The 21752-nt window shown below is 35.1% G+C and overlaps 1 protein-coding gene across 1 annotated transcript in view; it reads left to right on the top strand.

Annotated features, from left to right (window-relative positions):
• PCLO (piccolo presynaptic cytomatrix protein) overlaps positions 1-21752 on the top strand; it is a 378386-nt gene that overhangs the window by 300414 nt on the left and 56220 nt on the right. The window contains 7 exon segments of the mRNA XM_019798053.2: positions 398-448; positions 3636-3760; positions 6309-6335; positions 13461-13554; positions 14442-14513; positions 16221-16401; positions 17988-18182. Of these exon segments, the coding sequence (XP_019653612.2) occupies positions 398-448; positions 3636-3760; positions 6309-6335; positions 13461-13554; positions 14442-14513; positions 16221-16401; positions 17988-18182 (745 nt within the window).

Genomic DNA, 21752 nt, shown 5'->3' with positions numbered 1-21752 from the left:
GATGGACTTCTCTAACCTCTGTGCTCCTAGGCAGTCTTTGTCTAAAAATAGTATCTTTTTTCATTTCTCTATAGATCCTTGAAACCTGTAAATAATTAAATTGAGTACTTTAAACCAAAGTAACAATAAGTAACTGAAATCTGCAGTCCTACAGGTATAAAATTATAGCTTCAAAACAGGCTGAGGAAAATGAAAAAATAGATTTATGTATCTGTAAAATTAAATACATATTGAGAAGGAGAGTTAGACCCCATAATCTGAAGCAGCCAAATGGATGAAATGTATTTTCCAGGCAGTGTGCTCTGACCAAATAGAAATTAATTCCAGAAGGAAGTTGAAATGATAAATTTTATGAAGGGCTTATCCATTAACACAATATACGTTTTTAATATTGCAGCCTACTGATGCCACAAAGGTTGTCTCTCATCCGATTACGGGGGAAATTCAGGTATGAAAGTTTTTAAAAAATCATCATTGTACTATCTTCGTTGGCTGTTTTTCCCCCCCACCGTGGTCTGTTGAAATTGTAAACACTGTTAGGACCTTTCCTGTTTTAGATGTGTTATATATTACATTGACAGATGTGTGAAGGAAAAATACAACTTTATAGAATAGCGTTTTAGTACAAATATATAGTTTATAAAATCTAATGATATGTATGGAATTCTATAATTTGATATGTGTCTCGTGCCTTAGCAGTATCAGTACGTTTTATGTCTCAGTTTATACTTGTCAAATGTGTTTCAAACATGACAGATTCTTCTGGAAATGTGAAGGTTCTTCTTTAAGAGTTTCATGAGTCCAATGTTATCCTCTTTTCTTCCTCCTATCAACAATTGTTATATCATTGCTGAACATTTCTTCAGGAGTAGTGTTTTTCACACCAGGGGTCACAACCAGTTTGTAATTCACAAAATCAACTTGGGGGATATTGATCAGGAAAATGGAAGAAAAATAGTACAAATCACTCTCTTTTTTACTTCTATAAATGTGTGTTTCTATGTGTGTATTATATCATAACTATTTCTTACCGTGGGTCATGGTCAGAAATGTTTAAAAAGCTGTGCTTTAGATAATACCAAAAAATAATTCAGGATAGATAAGAAAAGTCCCATAGAAATAAGTAACACAATGTAAAATAATAAATATTTGGAGATAGCACTTTTCAGATAAGGGGAAGAGAACAGTGTCTTAGAGCTGTGTCTCCAACATAGGCTAGAGGAAGTTTTCATGAACGACTTCACAAAGGACAGCAGACTTGAACTAATTTGAGGTTAAGCACTGACAAAGGCGGACTATGTTCCTGGAAGAAGAAATGCTTTAAGGAAAGTTTCTGCTGCCAGAGAGCAATAAACGGCAGGGATCAGCCTTGCTGCCGTGAAATGTTCCTATACAGATAAGTTGAAACTAAATGAAAAAGAACCTTGAACACAAGCTAAGGGGTGTTAGCCACTACACTAGGGTGATCAGTAAAGATTTTGGAGTAAGGGAGAGACTAACGGAAGGGAATATATAGTTAGATTTCATACAGCAGTGGCGTCCAGGAAATACAAAGGGGGGAACACAAACGCAAAGAAAGCAATGAAGTGATGATCTGGGCGCACGGCGATTAAAGCAGAAGCAGAGTGTGAGTCTGGAATCAGAAGAGGTGCCAACTGCAGGCACCTCACTGAGGAGGCTCCAGCGGCCCCGGAGCCTAGAACCTTCCATGCTGCACACCTTGCACCCTCACTGCTCCTTCCCCCTTTCAAGACAGCCAGACCGGATTCTTGTTGATTTCAGGAGCAGCCAAGAAAATGGTAGATTTGCTGATTTGCTGATTCCTAGATTTTTGTTTTTCTCTCTCTCTCATTTTTTTTCTCAATGTCTTTCCCACGGACCAGTGTTTGCTATGTTTCTTTTTGGCTTGGTGTTGTTTTTTTCTTCTTTCATTTTCCTTTGAGGAGTAATATTTACTTCTATAGCAGAAATTTACTCTGATAATATTCTTTCTTAATTCTTAGATTGTTTTCTTTTTTAATATTTTCTCACGACAGCAATTTCTAGCTTATTTATTTATTTATTTTCTTGTAGCAAAACCTTTTTGCAAATGCAACCCTATGTGGAAACCCAAATTAATGAATCCGCCAGCACTGGGGGAGCTCAGGGTGGAAGGTTACTGGGGACGTTTCATTCTGTCCCAGAAGTAACATCTGAGCAACCCTGAGTGTCTTCTAAAGCACTGCAGGATCAACACTGAAAAGCACTTTCTAAGAAGGGTAGCCTGCAAGTTTTCATTTCAATAAAAAATGGTTTTGGTGCCTCACTGGATAAAATTGGACATTAAGGCTGGCGAAGAAAAGACTAGACGGGGAATAATTTCTCCTGAACAATTTGGAAGCTGTTCTAAATCTCAGTGAGATTAATTGCAGAATAATTCCATTTTGGGGTGTCCCGTTAGAGTACACAAGCACTGCAGTTCGAAACTTCCCATTTTTTGTCTTCCTTCGCGGCACTTTGTTTTATACGTCACATTGCTGTCATGATGATCAGACAAACTGAGCTTTTCTGTGTTGAGAAAATCAACGGAAGATTCCTTTTCTGCCAGAAAAATATAACCAGATGAAAATTATGCTAAAAGTAGGAATTATTTTAATTATCAGATTTTAAATAAAGTTTGGCTTCTCTACATTATCCCATTCTCAACATGAACACAACATACCTGTTTCATATGATTATAAAAAAAAAAGGTTAGTATTTTTATTTATGGATTTTTTCTTCTGAAATATAGATCCGTTCCTTTCTGTTATTTGATAAACAAAAGCAACATCAGGCAAAATTAAGGCTTATTCAAAATGATGCCATAAGAATATTTAAATTTTGAAGGAGAAAAATTAGTTAACTCCATTATCTTGAATTATGCAGGCTTCGCAAATATTTATTTGAATTGTTAATCTTTTCCTATTCAGTGGCAGTTGTGCAACAGCCATTAAACATGTAGGAGGCAGGGCCTCTGCTTCCCTCTTCAGCATCTAAAATTAAAGAACAGGATCTTATTATCTTAAACTCTGAGTCTATTAGAAAAGCAGGCACAGAAAAAAACTATTGATTATAATATAATATATAATATAATATAATATAGAAAGAGATACAATCCACATGTTCTTAAAGAGTCTTACATTTCAGACTAACAGCTCTATCTTTAAATAATGATTCTACCTACTGCTAATTATTTGGTAAAATGCAAAAGACATTTTCTAATAAATTCATCAATTGACTTATTTTCAAAATCCTACTAATTGTATTCATGAACACTACCAACATTTATTATTATTCTAAGAGTATAAATTTTGTTTAAAAATGTAACTAGCAATTCACTGCATGATTTTTCTTCTAAATGAATTTTAGACAGGCCAGAACTTTAACCATGGAAAGAATGAACAGCACATTTACTAGTAATTAGCATGTGCCTGGGAGCTCTCAATTAAATTAGACATACGCTAGTCTGTTCAGTTTCAAGTAAAATGGAAATGAAGGTTGATGCACCTTATGACACTAAAGAAAAGGTACTGGTGAGTTATTGAATAATTATGTATTATAAATTTCTTAAAACAACAACAAAAAATATTCATGGAATATTTTGATGTTCTTTTAAGCTTCAAATCAACTATGATCTTGGAAATCTCATAATCCATATTCTCCAAGCAAGAAACCTTGTCCCTCGAGACAACAATGGTTACTCGGACCCCTTTGTTAAAGTGTACCTTCTTCCTGGGAGAGGGTAAGTAAAAAAGCAGTGTCTTCTAAGTATCACATTGCATGGATTAAAAAAAATAACATTAGGGTTTCTAGTCTCCAATTTGAGAGCGTTTAATATCTGATCCGCAGTTTTATTCACATGTCATATTTATTTATTTCCAACTATTAGATAAGGTTGAAATAAAAATTTGGAATGAAGCCCCGAAGCATCCCAGGAGAGCCTTGATCATACTAAATCCTGTCTTGATGACAACATGTTAGTCTTTTGAATCTAGAAACCACTATAACCAATCAGATGGACTGTGAAATCATTTAAGAAATTGTGGCAGTTTTAGAGAATTAGCTTTACCTTCCCACGTTCATTTGCAAAACCAATGTTCAAGGTCTTGTAAATCACTGTTTTGTCTTATAGGACATCATTATCTAGCTTGTTACACGTTCATTAAGTGACTTATTGATGTCTCCTTATTTATATGTGTATTTTCAAATCAATGTTTTAAAAATTATAAAATAAGAAAAAGAAGAGTAATATTTGAAGTGTTAAATATAAAAAAAATGTTTCTTAAGTATGGTAAACATTTGGTAAATAAATGAAAAATATCTCTGAATCTCGCGTGATATACAAACTGTTCATATAAAGCAAGTCCTCTTGGAGATGTTTAATTTTCACATGATAAATGCAAATTGCTACGTTCTGACATATAAATCAGTACTCAAGGATGGTTTCAAACAGTGATTTGGACCCAACAGATCTTTATACCTTATCTGAACAACCCAAATTAGCATGATGGAGCCATAAATAATCAATAATTGGAGATATAACAAAAAGAATTTGGGGCTGGTAATTTGAAGGCTCTGGTTTTATTTTTATTCATTTTTCATTTAACTTGAGGAGTGACATTTGAATATTACTTTGTACTTGAAAATTTTGAATTGTCCCATGTGAGTATAAAGAATAGTATAATGACCCGCCACACACTCATTAATTACTCAGCTTCAACTTTGTTACTTCCTAGTCAATCATGTCTCATATTTACCTTCATATACTCCCTCTATACAGATTATTTTAAAATAGATCAAAAATGAATGATGTACTATATGTTGGCTAATTGAAATCAAATTAAAAAATAGATCTCAACTCGTAACTTTTTTCTGCAAATATTTTACTGTATAGTCCTAAAAGATAACTCCTTTAAAGCAATCATAATACCACTTACAACCGTTGTAATTTTAAAATGTTTAAATAATTCCTTAATTTCCCCAAATGCCTTGTAATAATTTCCTATTTGGTGTGAAGACCTAATTGATATTTGTAGAACAGTCTTCCCATCAATAGTAGAATATGTATTCCTTTCAAGCGCACCCGAAACAGTCAACAAGATAAACTGTATCGTGGGCCATAAAACAAACCTCAGAAAATTTAAAAGCACTGAAATCACTTCTGTGAGTATAGTTGGTTTGTTTGAACAGGATCCAAATTATTATACGTTACCTTTGAATCTGCTGTTTGTTGACTAATTACATCACCACCGGCAGATCACCATTTCTTTTGAGATTAATTTTTCTTGTTAATATTGACAGAGCCAAGGAAGCAGAGCCAAAAGTTTTGTCTGTCAGGAAATCAAATAATACTCAGAAAATAATTTGAAAATTTCCAGGTGTTATATCAAATTAACTATACAGTCTTTAATTTTATCCTAATAATTTTACTTAGAAATTCAGAATGGCTGGTTTTGCGATTCTAGTTTTAATTCATTGAGTTTAATTTATAGGGCTCATCAGTATAGCACAGGAAAGGGGAGTTTTCATTTTACGTTCATTTAAATCTTTAGTCATTGCAACTGCAATTTGGCTACCTTTTTTTAATATGAGTATAACAACAAATGATAACTTCATTCTGCCTTTGATTGGGTCATTAGACCTTCAGTGTTATTTAATGACAATATTATGGGACAAGAAGAAATCACTGCCAAAGGTATATCCCTAATTAGCATTTGCTAATGAATAAATAAAAATAAAGCAGCATCTTTTACTTTCTGTCTTCTCTAATAATATCCTGGAGAATATCACCTTTTATGCTATATGAGAGTCCCTATCTTTTATTTATTACAGAATGTGTTTCAATTAGACTATTACATATTTGAATAACCTGAAAGGACAGGCAGATAACAGGAATATGTCAGTCATTCTGAGGTGAGTAACAGGAAAGGAAGGAACTATAGTGAAATAAAGAGTGAGTTTCCCACGTATTTTGTCAGACAAAACATGACTGCTGGAAGGGATTTGCCCCAAAGGGAGCTAATCAACCACCCCTATTCATGAACCTTTCCTTAAATTACTCCTAAGGATGAAAGTGGCCAAGGCATTTGGCTGTTATGTGGCTTAGAGCTGTTATTTTCACTGTAGTTTTAAGACTCTTTTTCTGCCTCATGTTTATTTATACGTTATGGTGTAACTCCTCCAGTTATTATTCTCGTATTTTCTTCCTTATTTCTGTTCCTAACTTTTTTCTTCCTGTCTTTCCAACTTGCCTGTTGTATCCTTCACTCTCGCTCTCGGAATCAATGCAGTCAAGTCATGGTTGTCCAGAATGCAAGGTAGAGTTGGTTCTCTTTTAGTGTCAAGCTATGCTGTAATGTCTAGTTTTATTTTTTGCCTATTTGTGTACATTCACCTGCAGTTTGACTTGGGTTGTAATCCGCATCTTTTTACATGTTGGTACCTGTTGAATTAGGCTACCGGCAAACTGCTCTGATTACAACATTACTGAACAGGTTTAGCAGATGTGTGCCATAGAACATTGAAAAGTAGAAAGTAGTTCTCTAGTCTTTTTCCCTTACTTAGACCTGATATTGAAACTTTTCCATGCTGCTATGCTTTCTGCACCACAAAACACTACCATCATCTGCCTGCTCTAGCACATTGGAAACAACGTAAGAGCATCCTCCTTTCTTTGCCAATAGTAGGAAACTGTTTTTTATAGAGCTCATACGTGGTACATCATCACATGGTCAGCTAAGGGTATCTTTTAGATACATATCTAAGAGCATTCTTTTCTCATTACATTATATATTAAACATGTTATTTGGTTGAGGAGGTGAATCTTGTACCGTCTGTAGCAATGGGGTGATGAGAATTTTAATCCCACCCAGAATATTAATGGTACAGGTGTGGTTTTGTCTGCAACATTAACATTTGACATTTTTACTAATCCTGAAGAGCTGTTGACCAAAAGAGGTTGTTTCTGATTTTGAAAGGCATAGATACTTAAATATTGTAAAGAATAGGATTAGTCACCACTCCCTTTCTAGTGGCCAGAAACTTTGTTTCCTTGCACACATAATCATGGTAAATCCAATACTGTGACAGGTTGCTTGTTTTGACTAATTCACTCATCTCAGGACAGCCTCCAAATCTCTCATCCAGATCGGTCTCACACCGATATGCAAAATTAGTTCGGTTTAGTTAGTGTCATTTTAGAACAGAATTATCAGTCACTTTATTCAGAACCTCCCTATCCTTTATCTAGAGAAACTGGGGGGAAATTGTCAGAATGACAATACTTGTCAGTATTTAATTTAGGAGAGAGCATGTTTTGTAAATGGAAACAATGGTTGAAACAGTCTGGGATGTGCTAGTTACAATTTCGAAGATCTAGAAGTCACTTTCTCATCCTGTGTTTCATCTAGAAGTCAGTTCCATCATCTCTTTGAGAACTGTCATTGCAATAAAGAATAATAATGACAAGGTACTAACATTGTAATTTTGGCTGAGGAGGCCAGTGAATAAAATCGTAAGGAACTTGTGTTTGAATTTCAGCCCTGCTTCTTAGAAGTTGTGAGGTTTCTCTAAAACGATTTCCTCTTTTACTAAATAAGAATAATACTAACACGCCTCCCAGGTTTTTTGTAAAACACACAGGGTAATACCCCAAAAGTGATAAGCATAATGTCTGGCAAATAATAAGCTTTCAATAAATGGCACCTGATATTAGTGTCAATATTATGTACAATTACACTCTCTTAGAATATACCATTTAGAATTTTCCTAAGCAACTCGAAAACTGGCCTTAAATTGTTGTGATATATGCATATATACAAATACATATAATTTATATACAGGAAATATATATATATTTAAATTGAGGGGATAAACTTTAGATTGCAGGGTAGACTGTAAGGAAGACAGCCTAGACACTTCAGCTTATGGAGCCTGCAATCAAGAAAGTTGTTGGAATATTCTTTTTTTATGATTGGCTACATCAAGTCGCCAGTGGTCAATTATTCGTACAAAAAAGAGATGCAGAATGCTTGGGCTATAGAATTATACAAAATTATTATCAACACCAAATAGGAAACCAAACAACTTTGTTTTCTTTAATAATAAACTGTAATACATTTGTCATTCTTACCATTAAAAAAAAGAAGAAGAAAGTCCTGTTAATTGATAAGAATTTCACTGGTCCAATTTTCTCATCTCCTCTCATTTCCTCTTCCCACCCTCTGATCAATATACTCAGAAGCTCTGAAAGCCCAATTGTCAGCCCCAAGATGAGGGAAGCAAGAGTGCATGAACTCAGTACTTGTCCCTGACTAACTAAGAAATGGAAATGAGCATATCTGAAGGATCTCATTCTGGTTTTCTCTCATTACACTGTTTGACAAAGTGCAGGCTTTTTCCCATGAATATGATTTCGCTATGATTGAAGCTGCTTTTCATTATCATGATACCTGAAAGTTCAGTTCCAGCCTGGACTTTCTCTAAAACTCCTTGTTAGCATAGCAGGACCTCTATACAGCAGGTACCGGTGCTGTGTGTATTTACAATTCAAAGGCCAAAGCTTTTTTCATTTCAATAGACTTTAACAGGGGGAAAAAAATAGAAGCATATTTTAAGCATCCATCCAATCAATATTTCTTTAGCACAGACTGTTCTAGACACTGTGTGAGGTGCCGAGGGTAGAACTCATAAATGGCTGCAGGCTCTGACTTCAGTGATGCGCCAAGAACACACTACTGCTCAGAACAATAGGGCTTATAAAACGGGTATGATCTGAGCTACTTTCCAAATTAAAGGAAAATCCTTAGAGGAGTAATTAAAATTAAATTATGTGTGTGTGTGTGTGTGTGTGTGTGTGTGTGTGTGTGTGTGTGTAATTTCCAATAAAGGAAAACCAAATAAATGAAAAGCTTCAATATTTTAGACAATTCTGTGAAAGCAAAATACGAAGAAGCCATCATATTCCATTCATCTTTCTTTCTCTTTTTTTGAAATTAAAAAGAGAAACTCAGAGAACTCTTTTTCTGCTAGTGTAGGGGAGAATAATTGAATTTCAAGTATCTTTTTCTGTCTGTTTTAAAAGCGTATCTACTCATGAGAAAGTAACTGGTCAATCATTAAAAAAAAATGAAAGAGAAAAGAAGTTAGTCAAAACTTCAAGGAGATGAAGGTCAATTTTTTTTTTATTAGCACCATGCCCCATATTGATTAATTGACTTTTTATTTTCCCTTATTAAAAAATTTCTCTGATTATTAGATACGGCCTAATTGTCCTAATATAATATCATTATTGCAATCTCCTCATGAGGGAATATAGTGTGTTTTCCAGACAAAGAAGGGAAAGGAAAATGAGCTCCTAATTTATGCTCACATTTAAAAATCCCACTGCTTACCTGGTCATCTTCAACTTGTCAATCCAGATTTTGATGTGGCTTGAGAAGTGCAGACAGTTTTCAATTGTGTAAAGTGGCAGTACAGCCCATTGGGATCATTTTCAAGACGGTCAGTTCGTGGTAGTTACAAAGCAAGTGTTATTGAAGGAATGGCTTTGGGCGACCCTCTCTGGGTCATAAAATTCAAGTCCAAAAAAAACCTGCAAAGGATTGCATTATTGTTTACACAGCTCCACCAGAATAGTGAAGGCAAGTTGTGTGTTCCTACATTAATCCTAAAGGCAATGGACACCTTGAGTCTGGAGAGAACTGAAGAATCAAACTCACTAATAACATAAAATTTCCCCCAATTGTGGTTATTTCTGAGTGTACCTGGGCTAGAATAAATATTTATAATAATTATCCTTCATTCCACAACACTCTTTTAGGATATACTATTCAGAATTTGCCTAAACAACTCTAGCACTGACCTAATTTTTTATGATATATGTGTATATATATATATATATATACACACACACACACACATTGTATATAATTTGTATTACATAGGAAAATTATGTATTTAGGAAATTATATATTTAAATTGAAATTTAGAATTATATATTTAAATTGAAGTGAAGAAATTTAGATCGTATGGTAAAGAAGACAAACTAGATACTTCAGCTAATAAAGCCTGAAATTAAGAAATTGTTGGATTGGGGCGCCTGGGTGGCACAGCGGTTAAGCGTCTGCCTTCGGCTCAGGGCGTGATCCCGGCGTTATGGGATCGAGTCCCACATCAGGCTCCTCCGCTATGAGCCTGCTTCTTCCTCTCCCACTCCCCCTGCTTGTGTTCCCTCTCTCGCTGGCTGTCTCTATCTCTGTCAAATAAATAAATAAAATCTTNCTTTAAAAAAAAAAAAAGAAATTGTTGGATTAGTCACATTTTGTTGAGCCTAATCATTGAGTTCATACAGCATACGTTTAAGGGTAACCAATCAGTTTCCCTATGTTTGAATCATGGTTCTACCAGTTAATAACTATGCAGCCTTTGCAACATGCCTTAATTCACTGAGTTTCATTTTTTTCCATCTTGTCTTATAGAATTGCCATGAGATTAAGTGAGTTAACACGTAAGAAGCATTTAGAACTCTGCCTGGGAAAAACTAAGCTTTTAATGAATGTTAGCTGTTTTTATTTTAATGTGCTTACTTTATAATTGCTTTTCATACATGAATTAAGAACTTTTGCTAAATGTATAAGTGGAAAATATGAATAAAATATGCAGGTGAAAAATTATAATAACAATTATTCATAGATTCAGAAAAGATGAAGAATAATAAATTCTTTGGAAGACATTTAAATAATACAGACTATTTTCATATATATTGACATAGCTAGGATTTTAGTGAAAGTAGTTGAGTTGCATTTGACATTAATTCCCGTCTTTTTAAAAAGTTATGCATTTAATTTTTCAGCATTGGAAAAAATAATTTCCTACTATTCCACTGTATTATGAGTCTTATCCTTATGTTTCCCCACGATCTCATTACCTTAGTAACAAAGTCCAAAACAATTAGAAGTCTTTAAACTTCTACTGCCATGTGTTTTTCTTCTAAGTGTACCTGCCTAGAGAAATAGCCATGGATTCTGAAGTAGACACCAAGGCTTGCTATTATCTTGAAAGTGGTCACACCCATTCTTCCTATGTCACCATAAAAAAAAATAAAATAAAAAATAAGATATAAAGAAACATAGTTTACCAAAGTTATTTTGAATTTGTATTATAAAATATTTCAAAATCACTGAAAATTATAGAAAATAACTAACAAATACCTGTGTTCTTGCCATTTAGTTCTATCAAATTTTAATATTTTGCTATGTAGGCTTTTCAGATTTTTTTTATTAAAAAATATTTTATAGGTACCCCTGAAGCCCTCTGAAACCATTCCTCTGTCCACCTGAGATAACCACTAAGTAGAATGTATTATCTATAATTCCAAAACTGTCTTATTATATATATATGTTTATTTTATGTACATGTATTCATAAACAGTTTACTGTATTATTTCACATGATTTTAATTTTAAATCACAATAACTTACTATAGCTATCCTGCACATTTTTTGCTCAACTTTTTTTCAAGATTTATCCATTTTAATATATGGAGGTATATATTCTTCATTTCAACTGCTGATTACTCTTTCATTGAACAAATATATCATAATGTATTTACATATTATCTTATTAATATGCTATTAGAAACAATGTTATGGTTAATGTTCTTGAACACATTCCTTGTGCACAGGTGGGAGAATTTTTCTAAGGTGGAAGTGGGAAAAGTCAAAGGAGAATTTTCTGGGTATTTGGGTACATAAACTTCACTAGTTTAATCTAAAATTCATCTAAAAACTGTACAAATCTATACTCTCTACAGTCTATGATAATTCCTGTTTCTTTAAATCATTAGACAATTCCCCCAAATTGTTTGCAGTTTATCTTGAATAGAAAAAAATGGTCAAACCCTGCTCTTATTTTTAGACTAATGAGTTTGTTAAAAGTGAGAAGAGTGATGCTTTATTTCTTAAATAGGATTCAGTTCACAATGGCTGACACATGAGGTCTTGGGAAACATAAGTTGAAAAGTTCTCAATCTGCGCATTAGATTTATGCAAGAGATTTTTTAAAAATTCTGATACTCAAGCCTCAACCCAGACCTATGAAGTCAGGATCTCCTTGGAAGTGCAGGGCAGGGAGATACGGGTGTAGTGCTGGTTGCCCTATTTCACAGCCTTAGAACTCAAGATTCCTAGGTGATCCCAATATGCAGTCAATGTTGGGAATTACTGCCCTTGCATATAGCTGATAAGAAAGAAAATAAAGCTAAAGAGAGAAGAAAGACATTCTAAAAGGGAGTGGTGAACTAGAGCTTGATTCTCAGTAGTTCTGTCTAGAACAGACTGGGTGAATTAGCACTCGGGAAAGCGCAGGAGGCATTCCGGGATGTGGCAGTGCTTGAGACCAGGAACTAGCAAGAGTTAGTCCACCCATATTTAGGAATAGAACAACAAATCAGGGTCAGGATCCGGTCCCTTTAGAAAAGACAACTTTTAAAATCAAAGCACATGAAAAGGATTCCAGATAAGAAGGTTGGTTTTCAGGACTCTGCTGCCCACTGGAGCTGAGGTATTATCTAGGACCTAAGCTATAAGGCTAGGCAGAAAATTTGGGAAAAAGCAGTGAGGATTGGATGAAGGCCTCGTCTGTGTGGGTAACATTGGCTAATAAACAACAATAATTCCAACCCCATCAGCTGGTTGATGTCAGCTATAGATGTTGTTTGTCTTAATTAGAATAGTTTTGGGATGTAAACTTCTAACTGTTGCTCAGAGGGAATGGAAAAGTCAAGGAAAAATTCAAATGCCCCAAGTTAAAATGAGTGAGGAACTATTTTGATCTGGTTTATAATAATTTATCTGGGCTATTGACATAAACCAAGAATTTATATTTAATTGCTTTATAACTAAATATCCTACTTCACTAAGAGTGTCAAAACATACTTTAAATACAAGGTAACAAACGTTCATGGAATCTCAGCTATTTCTCATCCTTTCCTCAGTCAAAACAATTATTACAATTTTATATAGGAAAAACGTGAAAGACCATTTGGCTTTGCAGACATGATTAGAAGTAAAACCACTAGAAAGTGAAATACCAAATTATTATTTATGTGGCAAGAAGATATCGATGTTACCACATAGTTCATGCATTTGTCTCCTGCATTCAGGAAAGAGAAATATTCTAAAATTATGGTATAGTTAGAACACCTAAAAGTTTTTCTTTAAAAACTACTTTAGGGCAAATAAAACTAAAAGCATCCAACATATTTTTAAATTGTCATTTTGTATTCAACTTAAAATAAGGTTTTAGACAGGAAGGTGATGGGATGATTGCATAATGATTTAAAACAAAATACCATTTTAAAATGTCTGCATGCCCTTCTGGCTGACTATGAAGGCATCAGTTAAGGTGAATAATCAAGATAACTTTTTTTTTCTTCTAATTCAGTGCTGAGTACAAGAGGAGGACTAAATATGTTCAAAAAAGTCTTAATCCTGAGTGGAATCAAACAGTAATTTATAAAAGTATCTCCATGGAACAGGTATGCAATGATTATTTTCTATGTGACAGATTTAGGCTAATATAAGAATAGCAATGACAAAATTATTGCAAGATTTTGCTATCAATTTTGCCACACAAACAAAAAAAAATAAGTAAAATACAAATAATTAATGTGAAAGGAAATGGATACAGTTCAAAGTTACCATGAGTGTAAATGTGTGCATTTCGACAAAGCAGCGAAAAAATAAAGAAATAAGACCAATGGAACATTTTCCATCAATTATTGCAAAATTTAAATATTTCAACAGACTGGGACACATTTATTATATTTTGAGGGAAAATATTTTCCAACTGGCTATATATTTTTTTTAAATATTGGTCAATCTCTTTCATATTTTTCCAGTTTTACTGAGATAATTGATGTAATGCATTGTTTATGGTATATACCATAATGATTTGATATGTATATATTGCAAAAATCATAGCTGGCTATATTTTGACTTTCACAAATAATACAAATAAAATATGCAGTGTATATGAATGTGTTACTGCACCAGACAACATTTTAGGAATTCATCTCTTCTCTACATCAAGGCCTCTTAAGAATCTGGCATTGTGGGGCCAAACTGTATGGACCAAGACATACACATGACTAGCCTAAAGGATTTTAAAGGAGATTTATGATTTGTCCTCTGGAAGATTTCTAATTTGATTATGAAGTTGAAGCTAGGCACAAATTGTAATCTGGGTTCTTGAATTTATATTTTATATAAAATTTAATATAAACCTATATTTTAGATAAAATTTGAAGTCTTTTTACACATATGGAAAGAGTTCAAGGAAGTGAAAATAAATGAATCTATAATAGAGTGTGATGAAAATTTATGATGAGGTATGGGGTTAACAACATTTTGATTTAAACTGTAGCTCAAGAAGAAAACACTGGAGGTGACAGTCTGGGATTATGATAGATTTTCTTCCAATGATTTTCTTGGTGAGGTGAGCATCTGATTTCCTTTTCCTTATTTGCTTTCATTATAAACCACCAATTAGAGCTTGATGCAAGCATATTTCTTAAGTTTATTTTGGTTAAAGCCCTTTGGTGGGTAGGACGTATTTCCTTATTTATTCCTTGACTGGATGAATAGTAATTTGAGAAATGGTTTTCACTCTACCATTTGGTGTACTTTATAATTAATTTGCAGATGAATTATTAATTGTTTTGATAGGAGATATATAATCATGCTGTGAATACAAATTTGAGATAAATTATTATAAAATGAGCTAGATTTTTAAAATGCATTTTCAGGGATTTAATCGCTCTTCCTCACTGCATCTATCAATGACTTGATATGACATTCTGCATTCTTATTTCTTTAAAGTATCCCATGAAAAATCTCTCAAAATATTTTACGAGGCAAAACTAGAAGTAAGAGAGAACAATAAAAAACAATTGTATGTAAGTTCACATGGAATCTAACCTAACCATGAAAGCTAGCAGAGTGATCCAATCCTGTGTTTTTTTTTTTAATCTATCATATTTCAAAAAAATATATTTTATTTAGTAATCTTTGCTTAGAGCAGAAATTATGAATTAACATTAAAAAATAATTCATCTCCAAAAATAAAGTAGCACCCAGACAACATGGTGTCCCTTCCCAGAAACAGTAGAAAACAGTTGTTTAGGTGACATGCGACCTTGTTTGGTCCCAAGATTCCTCACTTTTCTTTCCCATCAGAACTAGGCTGTTTGATCTTTACTTGCAGGCTCCATGCTGGTACAGCCCCTGGGACTAATCTCGATCTTTGGACAGTTCTAGGATGCAGTATTATATCTGACTTACTGTCCCATTTCAGAAAACTGATTTATTGTAGTCCTTATAATTTATTGTTGACATGAACCTAGAACATATATCCATTGTGTTGGTACTCATTTTTTTTATATCTCATCAAATCTAAAATGCCAGCAATTGTAAAATGGGCTATTACTCATGAACCACAAAGAAAAAATGCTGCCAGTCAAACAATGACACATCATAAATTGTTAGTCATAGCCCTATTTCAAATATGAATTGAAGCATGTTTTAAAATACAGGGAATAAAGTTAATAATTGCAAATTACCCATTCTTTTTTATTTTGTCCCTCTTATTACTAAAACCAATCTTTAAAGATGAAGATATCCAAGTTTAGTACTAAAATGTGTTCATTTAGTAAAAAGAGCGCTTTCATTCATAAAGAGGTTGAGTTGTGACTCTACCTTTTCACATCATCTCCAAATAATTTAATAGTTGAAGATTTTATACAGTTCAGCCTAATCAAATGTTCATTTAAAAATATATTTATTTATTTATTTATTTATTTTAGAGAGCATGCGCATGGTGGGGAGGGGCAATGGGAGAGCAGAGCAGAACCCAATGTGGGGCTCAGTCTCAGAACCCTGAGATCATTACCTGAGCCAAAACCAAGAGTCTGATGCCCAACCGACTGCGCCATCCAGGTGCCCCAATCAAATTTTTCTTAAGCATCTAATATGCACGAGACATTGTTCCCAATGTCATGGGTAAAGAAAAATGAGGAAGACAGCCTTGTCATCCTCAAAGTCATACTATGTCTTTTGGCTTATATCCTTGAGTAAATTGCAGATCATAGAAAAAAGTAATCAATGAATTATATCAATTTCATTGACTTATTGCATTTTTTTTCAGGTATTGATTGATTTATCTAGCACATCTCATCTCGATAACACTCCTAGATGGTATTCTCTCAAAGAACAGACTGAAAGCATTGATCATGGCAAGTCTCATTCCAGTCAGAGCAGCCAACAGTCTCCAAAGCCATCTGTCATCAAAAGCAGAAGCCATGGTATCTTCCCTGACCCATCCAAGGGTAGGAGATATTTCAAGTAGAAAAAGCTTTTTTTCTATTTGTTCACTCAGTAACTTCTTGAATATGGATGCCTATGTATTTAATATATTTTAAAATGTTGGATTCAATTGGAAAGTATGTAATACAACATCCTGCAAACAGTAATGGATATGGAATCAGGAAAAGCGGGCTTTAGTCTCAGATCAGTGCATAATTAGGTTTATGACTTTGTGATCTTCACCTCTCTGACTCTGGTTTTTGACCAGTACAATGGAGGGGGTTGGGCTGTACGAGCTGTTGGATTATTTCCAGCTCTCAAGATCCATGATAATATGGTTTTATAAAATATTGGGGTATTTCATAAAAAAAAATCCTCTACAGTCTATTGACTACCATTTATGCATATTTCTTCTCATTGTTTAAACCCCTATTTTTAAAGGTATATTCTTACTCAGATATTATATATGTGATATATGAACATATATAATTTTGCATCCTGCCTTTTACTTATATCAAGAACATTTTCCCCATGTCACCAAAACAATTGGTATGTTGAAATTTACTTAAATCTTTTCTGAATGTTGGCCTCAAGCTAATTCTATGATTGTTTTAAACTATCATTATTTTTTAAATGGTAATGTTATACATTGGGTTTGGCAATGCGCACAGCATTCCCATTTGAATGAGCTTTTCCTTTGAGAGGTTCATTGCCAGTTATTCTACAATACAACATTAATCTTCACCATAAACTAAGTTACTGCCTAGATGAGATAACCATGTAGTGTCTTACCTAGACATACTGAACTATTTATAAGTGTGAGCTATAAGTTTTTATACTGGACCTGAGTATTGCTCCCTTCTCTCCTCTTCTCAGAAAGTACATCACATTGAAAAGTGGTTCTTTGCACATTAGGAAGGAATGGGTCACAAGTGCAATTGTTCTCGGAGATGGAAAACCACGAGGCCAAGTCCAGTAGGCCACTGAGTTGATATGACACACCACGGACTACCATGAGGGCTACAGATGACTTATGAATGAGCTTTATAGATCATTTATGGATTCCACTTAGCCAGATCAACTCTGCCCTGATTAACTTTCTGGAAGATCATTAGCATAAAGACTTCTCTCTCTCTGACCGCCGTAGTAAATGTGGGATCTCTATCTACATTCCTGAGACATGATTCTCCAGTCTCCACTGTTAATGTGTCTGGGTGACTCACACCCCTTCATCTGGGAGTTCCCTGCATTTTCACTGGAAACTCCTCTGTGGCTGTGTGAGCCTCTTGTCTCTTGCCTGGTCCCTCCTAGAATTAGCAGGTGCCTGGTGAAACTGAAAGTTAACATATGCATTTCCATGAGGCAAGTTAGATGTATTTCCTCTTCTCAGACTTGTCTCTTCTCAACATGATTATCCTTTTGACTTTCCTCCCAAAAACTGTTTCCCAAATGTTTAATCACATTACCGAGTAGCCAGCCATTGCATAAATGAGCCCAAAAGGAAACAGAATTAACATAAATCTTAGACAGTTTCAAATTGTGTGAGACCAGGCTTGACAGGAGGAACGTTGGAGCACTGTTAACTCACGTCTCACCCTCTTGTAACCAGACATGCAGGTTCCCACCATTGAGAAATCCCACAGTAGTCCCGGTAGCTCGAAATCCTCCTCCGAAGGCCACCTGCGCTCACACGGACCGTCGCGCAGTCAGAGCAAAACCAGCGTCACCCAGAGTCACCTGGAAGATGCAGGGGCTGCTATAGCCGCTGCCGAAGCCGCAGTGCAGCAGCTCCGCCTGCAACCAAGTAAAAGACGCAAATAAATTCCTCAGCATGGCCGCTTACTGTTCATCTGTTGCCTTTCTCTCCTGCCGTCCTTCCCTGTTTGCTTTCCATGTTTTGGCAGACCCTGCTCCCTCTGTCCTCTGTCCCTCTGTCTGTGTAAGAACAGTATCAAGACATAAATCTGCTCTTTCTTATTTAGATTTTTTTCATTTATTTATTTACATGGATTGCAGTAAAACTGGCTGTTTCCCCTCTGTCTCCACCATCCATCCAACCTGGCTCACAGTATTTGGTAGCTGTGTCTGTGATGTTTGCAGGCAAAGCAGTGTTGTGTGTCCTTTTCGTGTGCACTTAAATATCCTTGAGAATCCGGGAATTATAAGCACAAGTGGCTGCCAGTTTTCCAGGCATTACACCAAAAAAAAGCACACACATAAGCATTTAGAGCAGATTAGAGATGAGATTCTCGCATCTGAAAATACTCAAAAATTGTTGGGCAGAAGAGTAATGCGACCAACAGTTGAGTTCTCGAACCGAGCGGGGGGAAAGCCATTTCAAGCTCAAGAACCTTAATGAATTATGCATGTGAAATGTTGTAGCTTTCCGTGTGGGAAACTTTCTAGTCTTTTGGGAGAAAAAAAATCTGTGAAGAAAATCATGTCTTATATTTTTCAAAAAGTACATAATATTAATATATCTATAGACATCTGTGATGAGGCGATGTAACCTCATTAAGGAACGCAGTCGGGTCCATTCTGTTGGATCACACTTTGTATATGATATCAGAGAATTTATAAGCTATTTTCTTTTCTAACCCATGGAAATCCTTACACAGTCAAAATACCGATTAAAGAATAACAACTCACTCATCTTATTGCTGTATTCTCATTTAATTAGCGAAAACGTAGTCAGCCGATAGGTAAAAACTTAACGAGCGCAGAGATTTTACAAACGGAGGTGCCCTTTTACTTCCGAGCAGCATTAGCTGGATCACGGAGAGAGATCGATGTGATCCCCATGTCCCAAAGTCTTCATTTCCAGAGAAACAGCCAGTTTTAACCCCCTCTAGTGCGGTGCATGTGGCGTCATTCGGGCATTTGAAAACACAACTTCTTGAGATCAAGCGAAAGATCACTTCTGTTTGCATGAGTAACATTGAAGCTGGTTCCATCTGAGGATACATGCTCTGGGTTTCCATTTCACCCACACCGCCACAGCAGCACATAAAAGCGGTCAGTCTAATCATGCCAGGAAGGAGCACAGACACAGCATAGCAGGCGTCCTCCCCATTCAGAGAACTCAGTCTGATAATCTGCCTCCACCAGCCAATGGCAACCAAGACCAAAGCCAGCTAGCCCTCAGGAAGGTGGTGTCTGATGGACCCGTCAAGCCAGAAGGAGGTGAGCAGAAAGGCGCTATGCAAAGCACACAGCAAGAACATCCCCCACATTTAAAGCCCTCGTCTTTTAATTTTTAGAGATTGTCTGATAAAATCTGTTTATCCACTTTTTAATGTGCTTTTGTGGGCATGGCATTTCAGGACTTCATCCTCACTGTGTAAGTCCCAAATATCAGTCCCATAATATATTGACTACAGTGATTTGTATTTTTCTATGCACCGGGCATCTTTTGACTTCTGTTGGGAAATAGATTAACAATATTCATATTTCAGAATGGAATGCATGCTACTAACCTAATCTGTTCAAGCATGACTATAAATATGTTGCATTGTGATAAAAGTTTAAACTGCTCAAAATTCGAATTAGCATACCAGTTGGAATGTAGATCAGTTTTTGTTGCATATTATTTCAAGTGTAACTTTTTAAAACTTCAGTGGATTTTGGAAATTCTTAGAGGAAAGTAAGGGAAAAATTGTTAATGCACTCATTCACCTTTACATGGTGAAAGTTCTCTCTTGATCCTACAAACAGACATTTTCCACTCATGTTTCCATAGTTGTTAAGTGTATCAGATGTGTTGGGCATGTGAATATCCAAGTGCCTGTGTAATAAATAAAGTATCTTTATTTCATTCATAAACTACTGGGTTCTGAGCCATTGTTATATGATGCAGCTTAAAATGAGTGTGTCAGTTTTTGCTTTCTCATTTGATTCCTTGCAATAGAGTATTGCTAGTTACTGTCCCATTGCTAGCGAGACCTCTAATGATAGAACACTTGGGGAGCAGAACAAAGTTTTATGTGGAAACATCATTAGCTAGATGGAAGATTATTACCAAATGAAAGCACCAAGTGTACATAAACGTGTGAGTAAGTAATGGGGTTGGACTCTTCTAGGTGGTACTTGCATTGTTTCTGGCTCCCACATCTGATCTACTCCACAGTCTTATCAGGTTCCTGGATAGAGGAGGACAAATCCCCTGAGCCCTGGCTATGGAGGTGTGTCTAAACTTGATTCCGTAGCCGTGTTCAGAAAGGAAAGCAAGTCTGTATCCGTCCCTAAGTAGACCCCAGCACTCCTGGAGTTTTCCCCAAGAAAGAGTGTCACCGCCAGTGGCAGGACTCAAACGAGGGTGATTATAAAATTACCTTCATATTTAATTCAAAAGGATTTATAAAATAAAAGGTTTAAAAAAATAGGATAGTGGTGCCCCCATAAGTCCCTTCCAGGCCTAAAATACTTGATTTTATGATTCTCTATGTACCCCAAATTAAAATCAAGCCTTAGTCTTTCCTATTGTATTTCTCTTTATTCTCCGAAACTACAATTTTTACTACGTTCTTGTCCCAACGAATCAGATATTTAGGGGCAGTGGAAGATGTACATGGCATAAAGCATGGTGATGTTTTCTGAATTAGCCAGGTAATTATCCCCTATGCACGGGTTCCCTTTTCTAATTAGCTTACTGGTACTTTCAAAAAGTGCTTAAAATCCTGCCTCTTACCTTTTCTTCCATCAAATAAGTTCAGTTGATTTCTTACAGCTGCTTACTTTCTTACTTCAAGTATTCCATAATGATGTCACAGTAGTGAAATGCTTCCCTATTTCCCTCTATTTATTTGTATTATATCATCAAAATTATTTATATTATCATGATTTCAGTATTATATAATGTTTTGTCTGATTTTTTTCTAGATGCGGTTCTTAAAATTTGTAGCAAAATATTTTTAATTCCCTTTCTTTGCATAATGCTCTAATGGATATTCTGATCCATTTAAGGTGCTGTGACTGAATCCTGAGGCCGTTCTCTGTTGAAATAATCAAGATAACATAGCTTGCTTTCTTGCTTAATTTGGTACTGAGGATAAAATGCCATTTTTCTAGAACATAATTATTTCCCTGCTACTATAAATGTACTAAGACTATAATTTAGCCATGCATTTTGCCAAACAATTAAGAGTGAACATGATATAGGATTAAATTTATATAAAATGCCATAGAATTAGTTTAAAGCATAGAAAAATTGGTGTGAGATGTAAACATACAAAGAGGCAACAAGTTCCCATTCACTAACTGCATAAATAAGCATTATTATTAATTTTAAGTGTTTAGATAAAGGCCTTCCATTTCAAACCTTGCGATGGAGTTCATACAGTCCCATCTGCATTCTGATGATAATGCCCTTCATTTG

This window comes from Ailuropoda melanoleuca, chromosome 1, assembly GCF_002007445.2.
Source record: "Ailuropoda melanoleuca isolate Jingjing chromosome 1, ASM200744v2, whole genome shotgun sequence".
In the NCBI taxonomy this organism is placed as follows: domain Eukaryota; kingdom Metazoa; phylum Chordata; class Mammalia; order Carnivora; family Ursidae; genus Ailuropoda; species Ailuropoda melanoleuca.
Note: the sequence above shows the minus strand (reverse complement) of the source record. Positions and strands in the feature narration are given on the sequence as shown.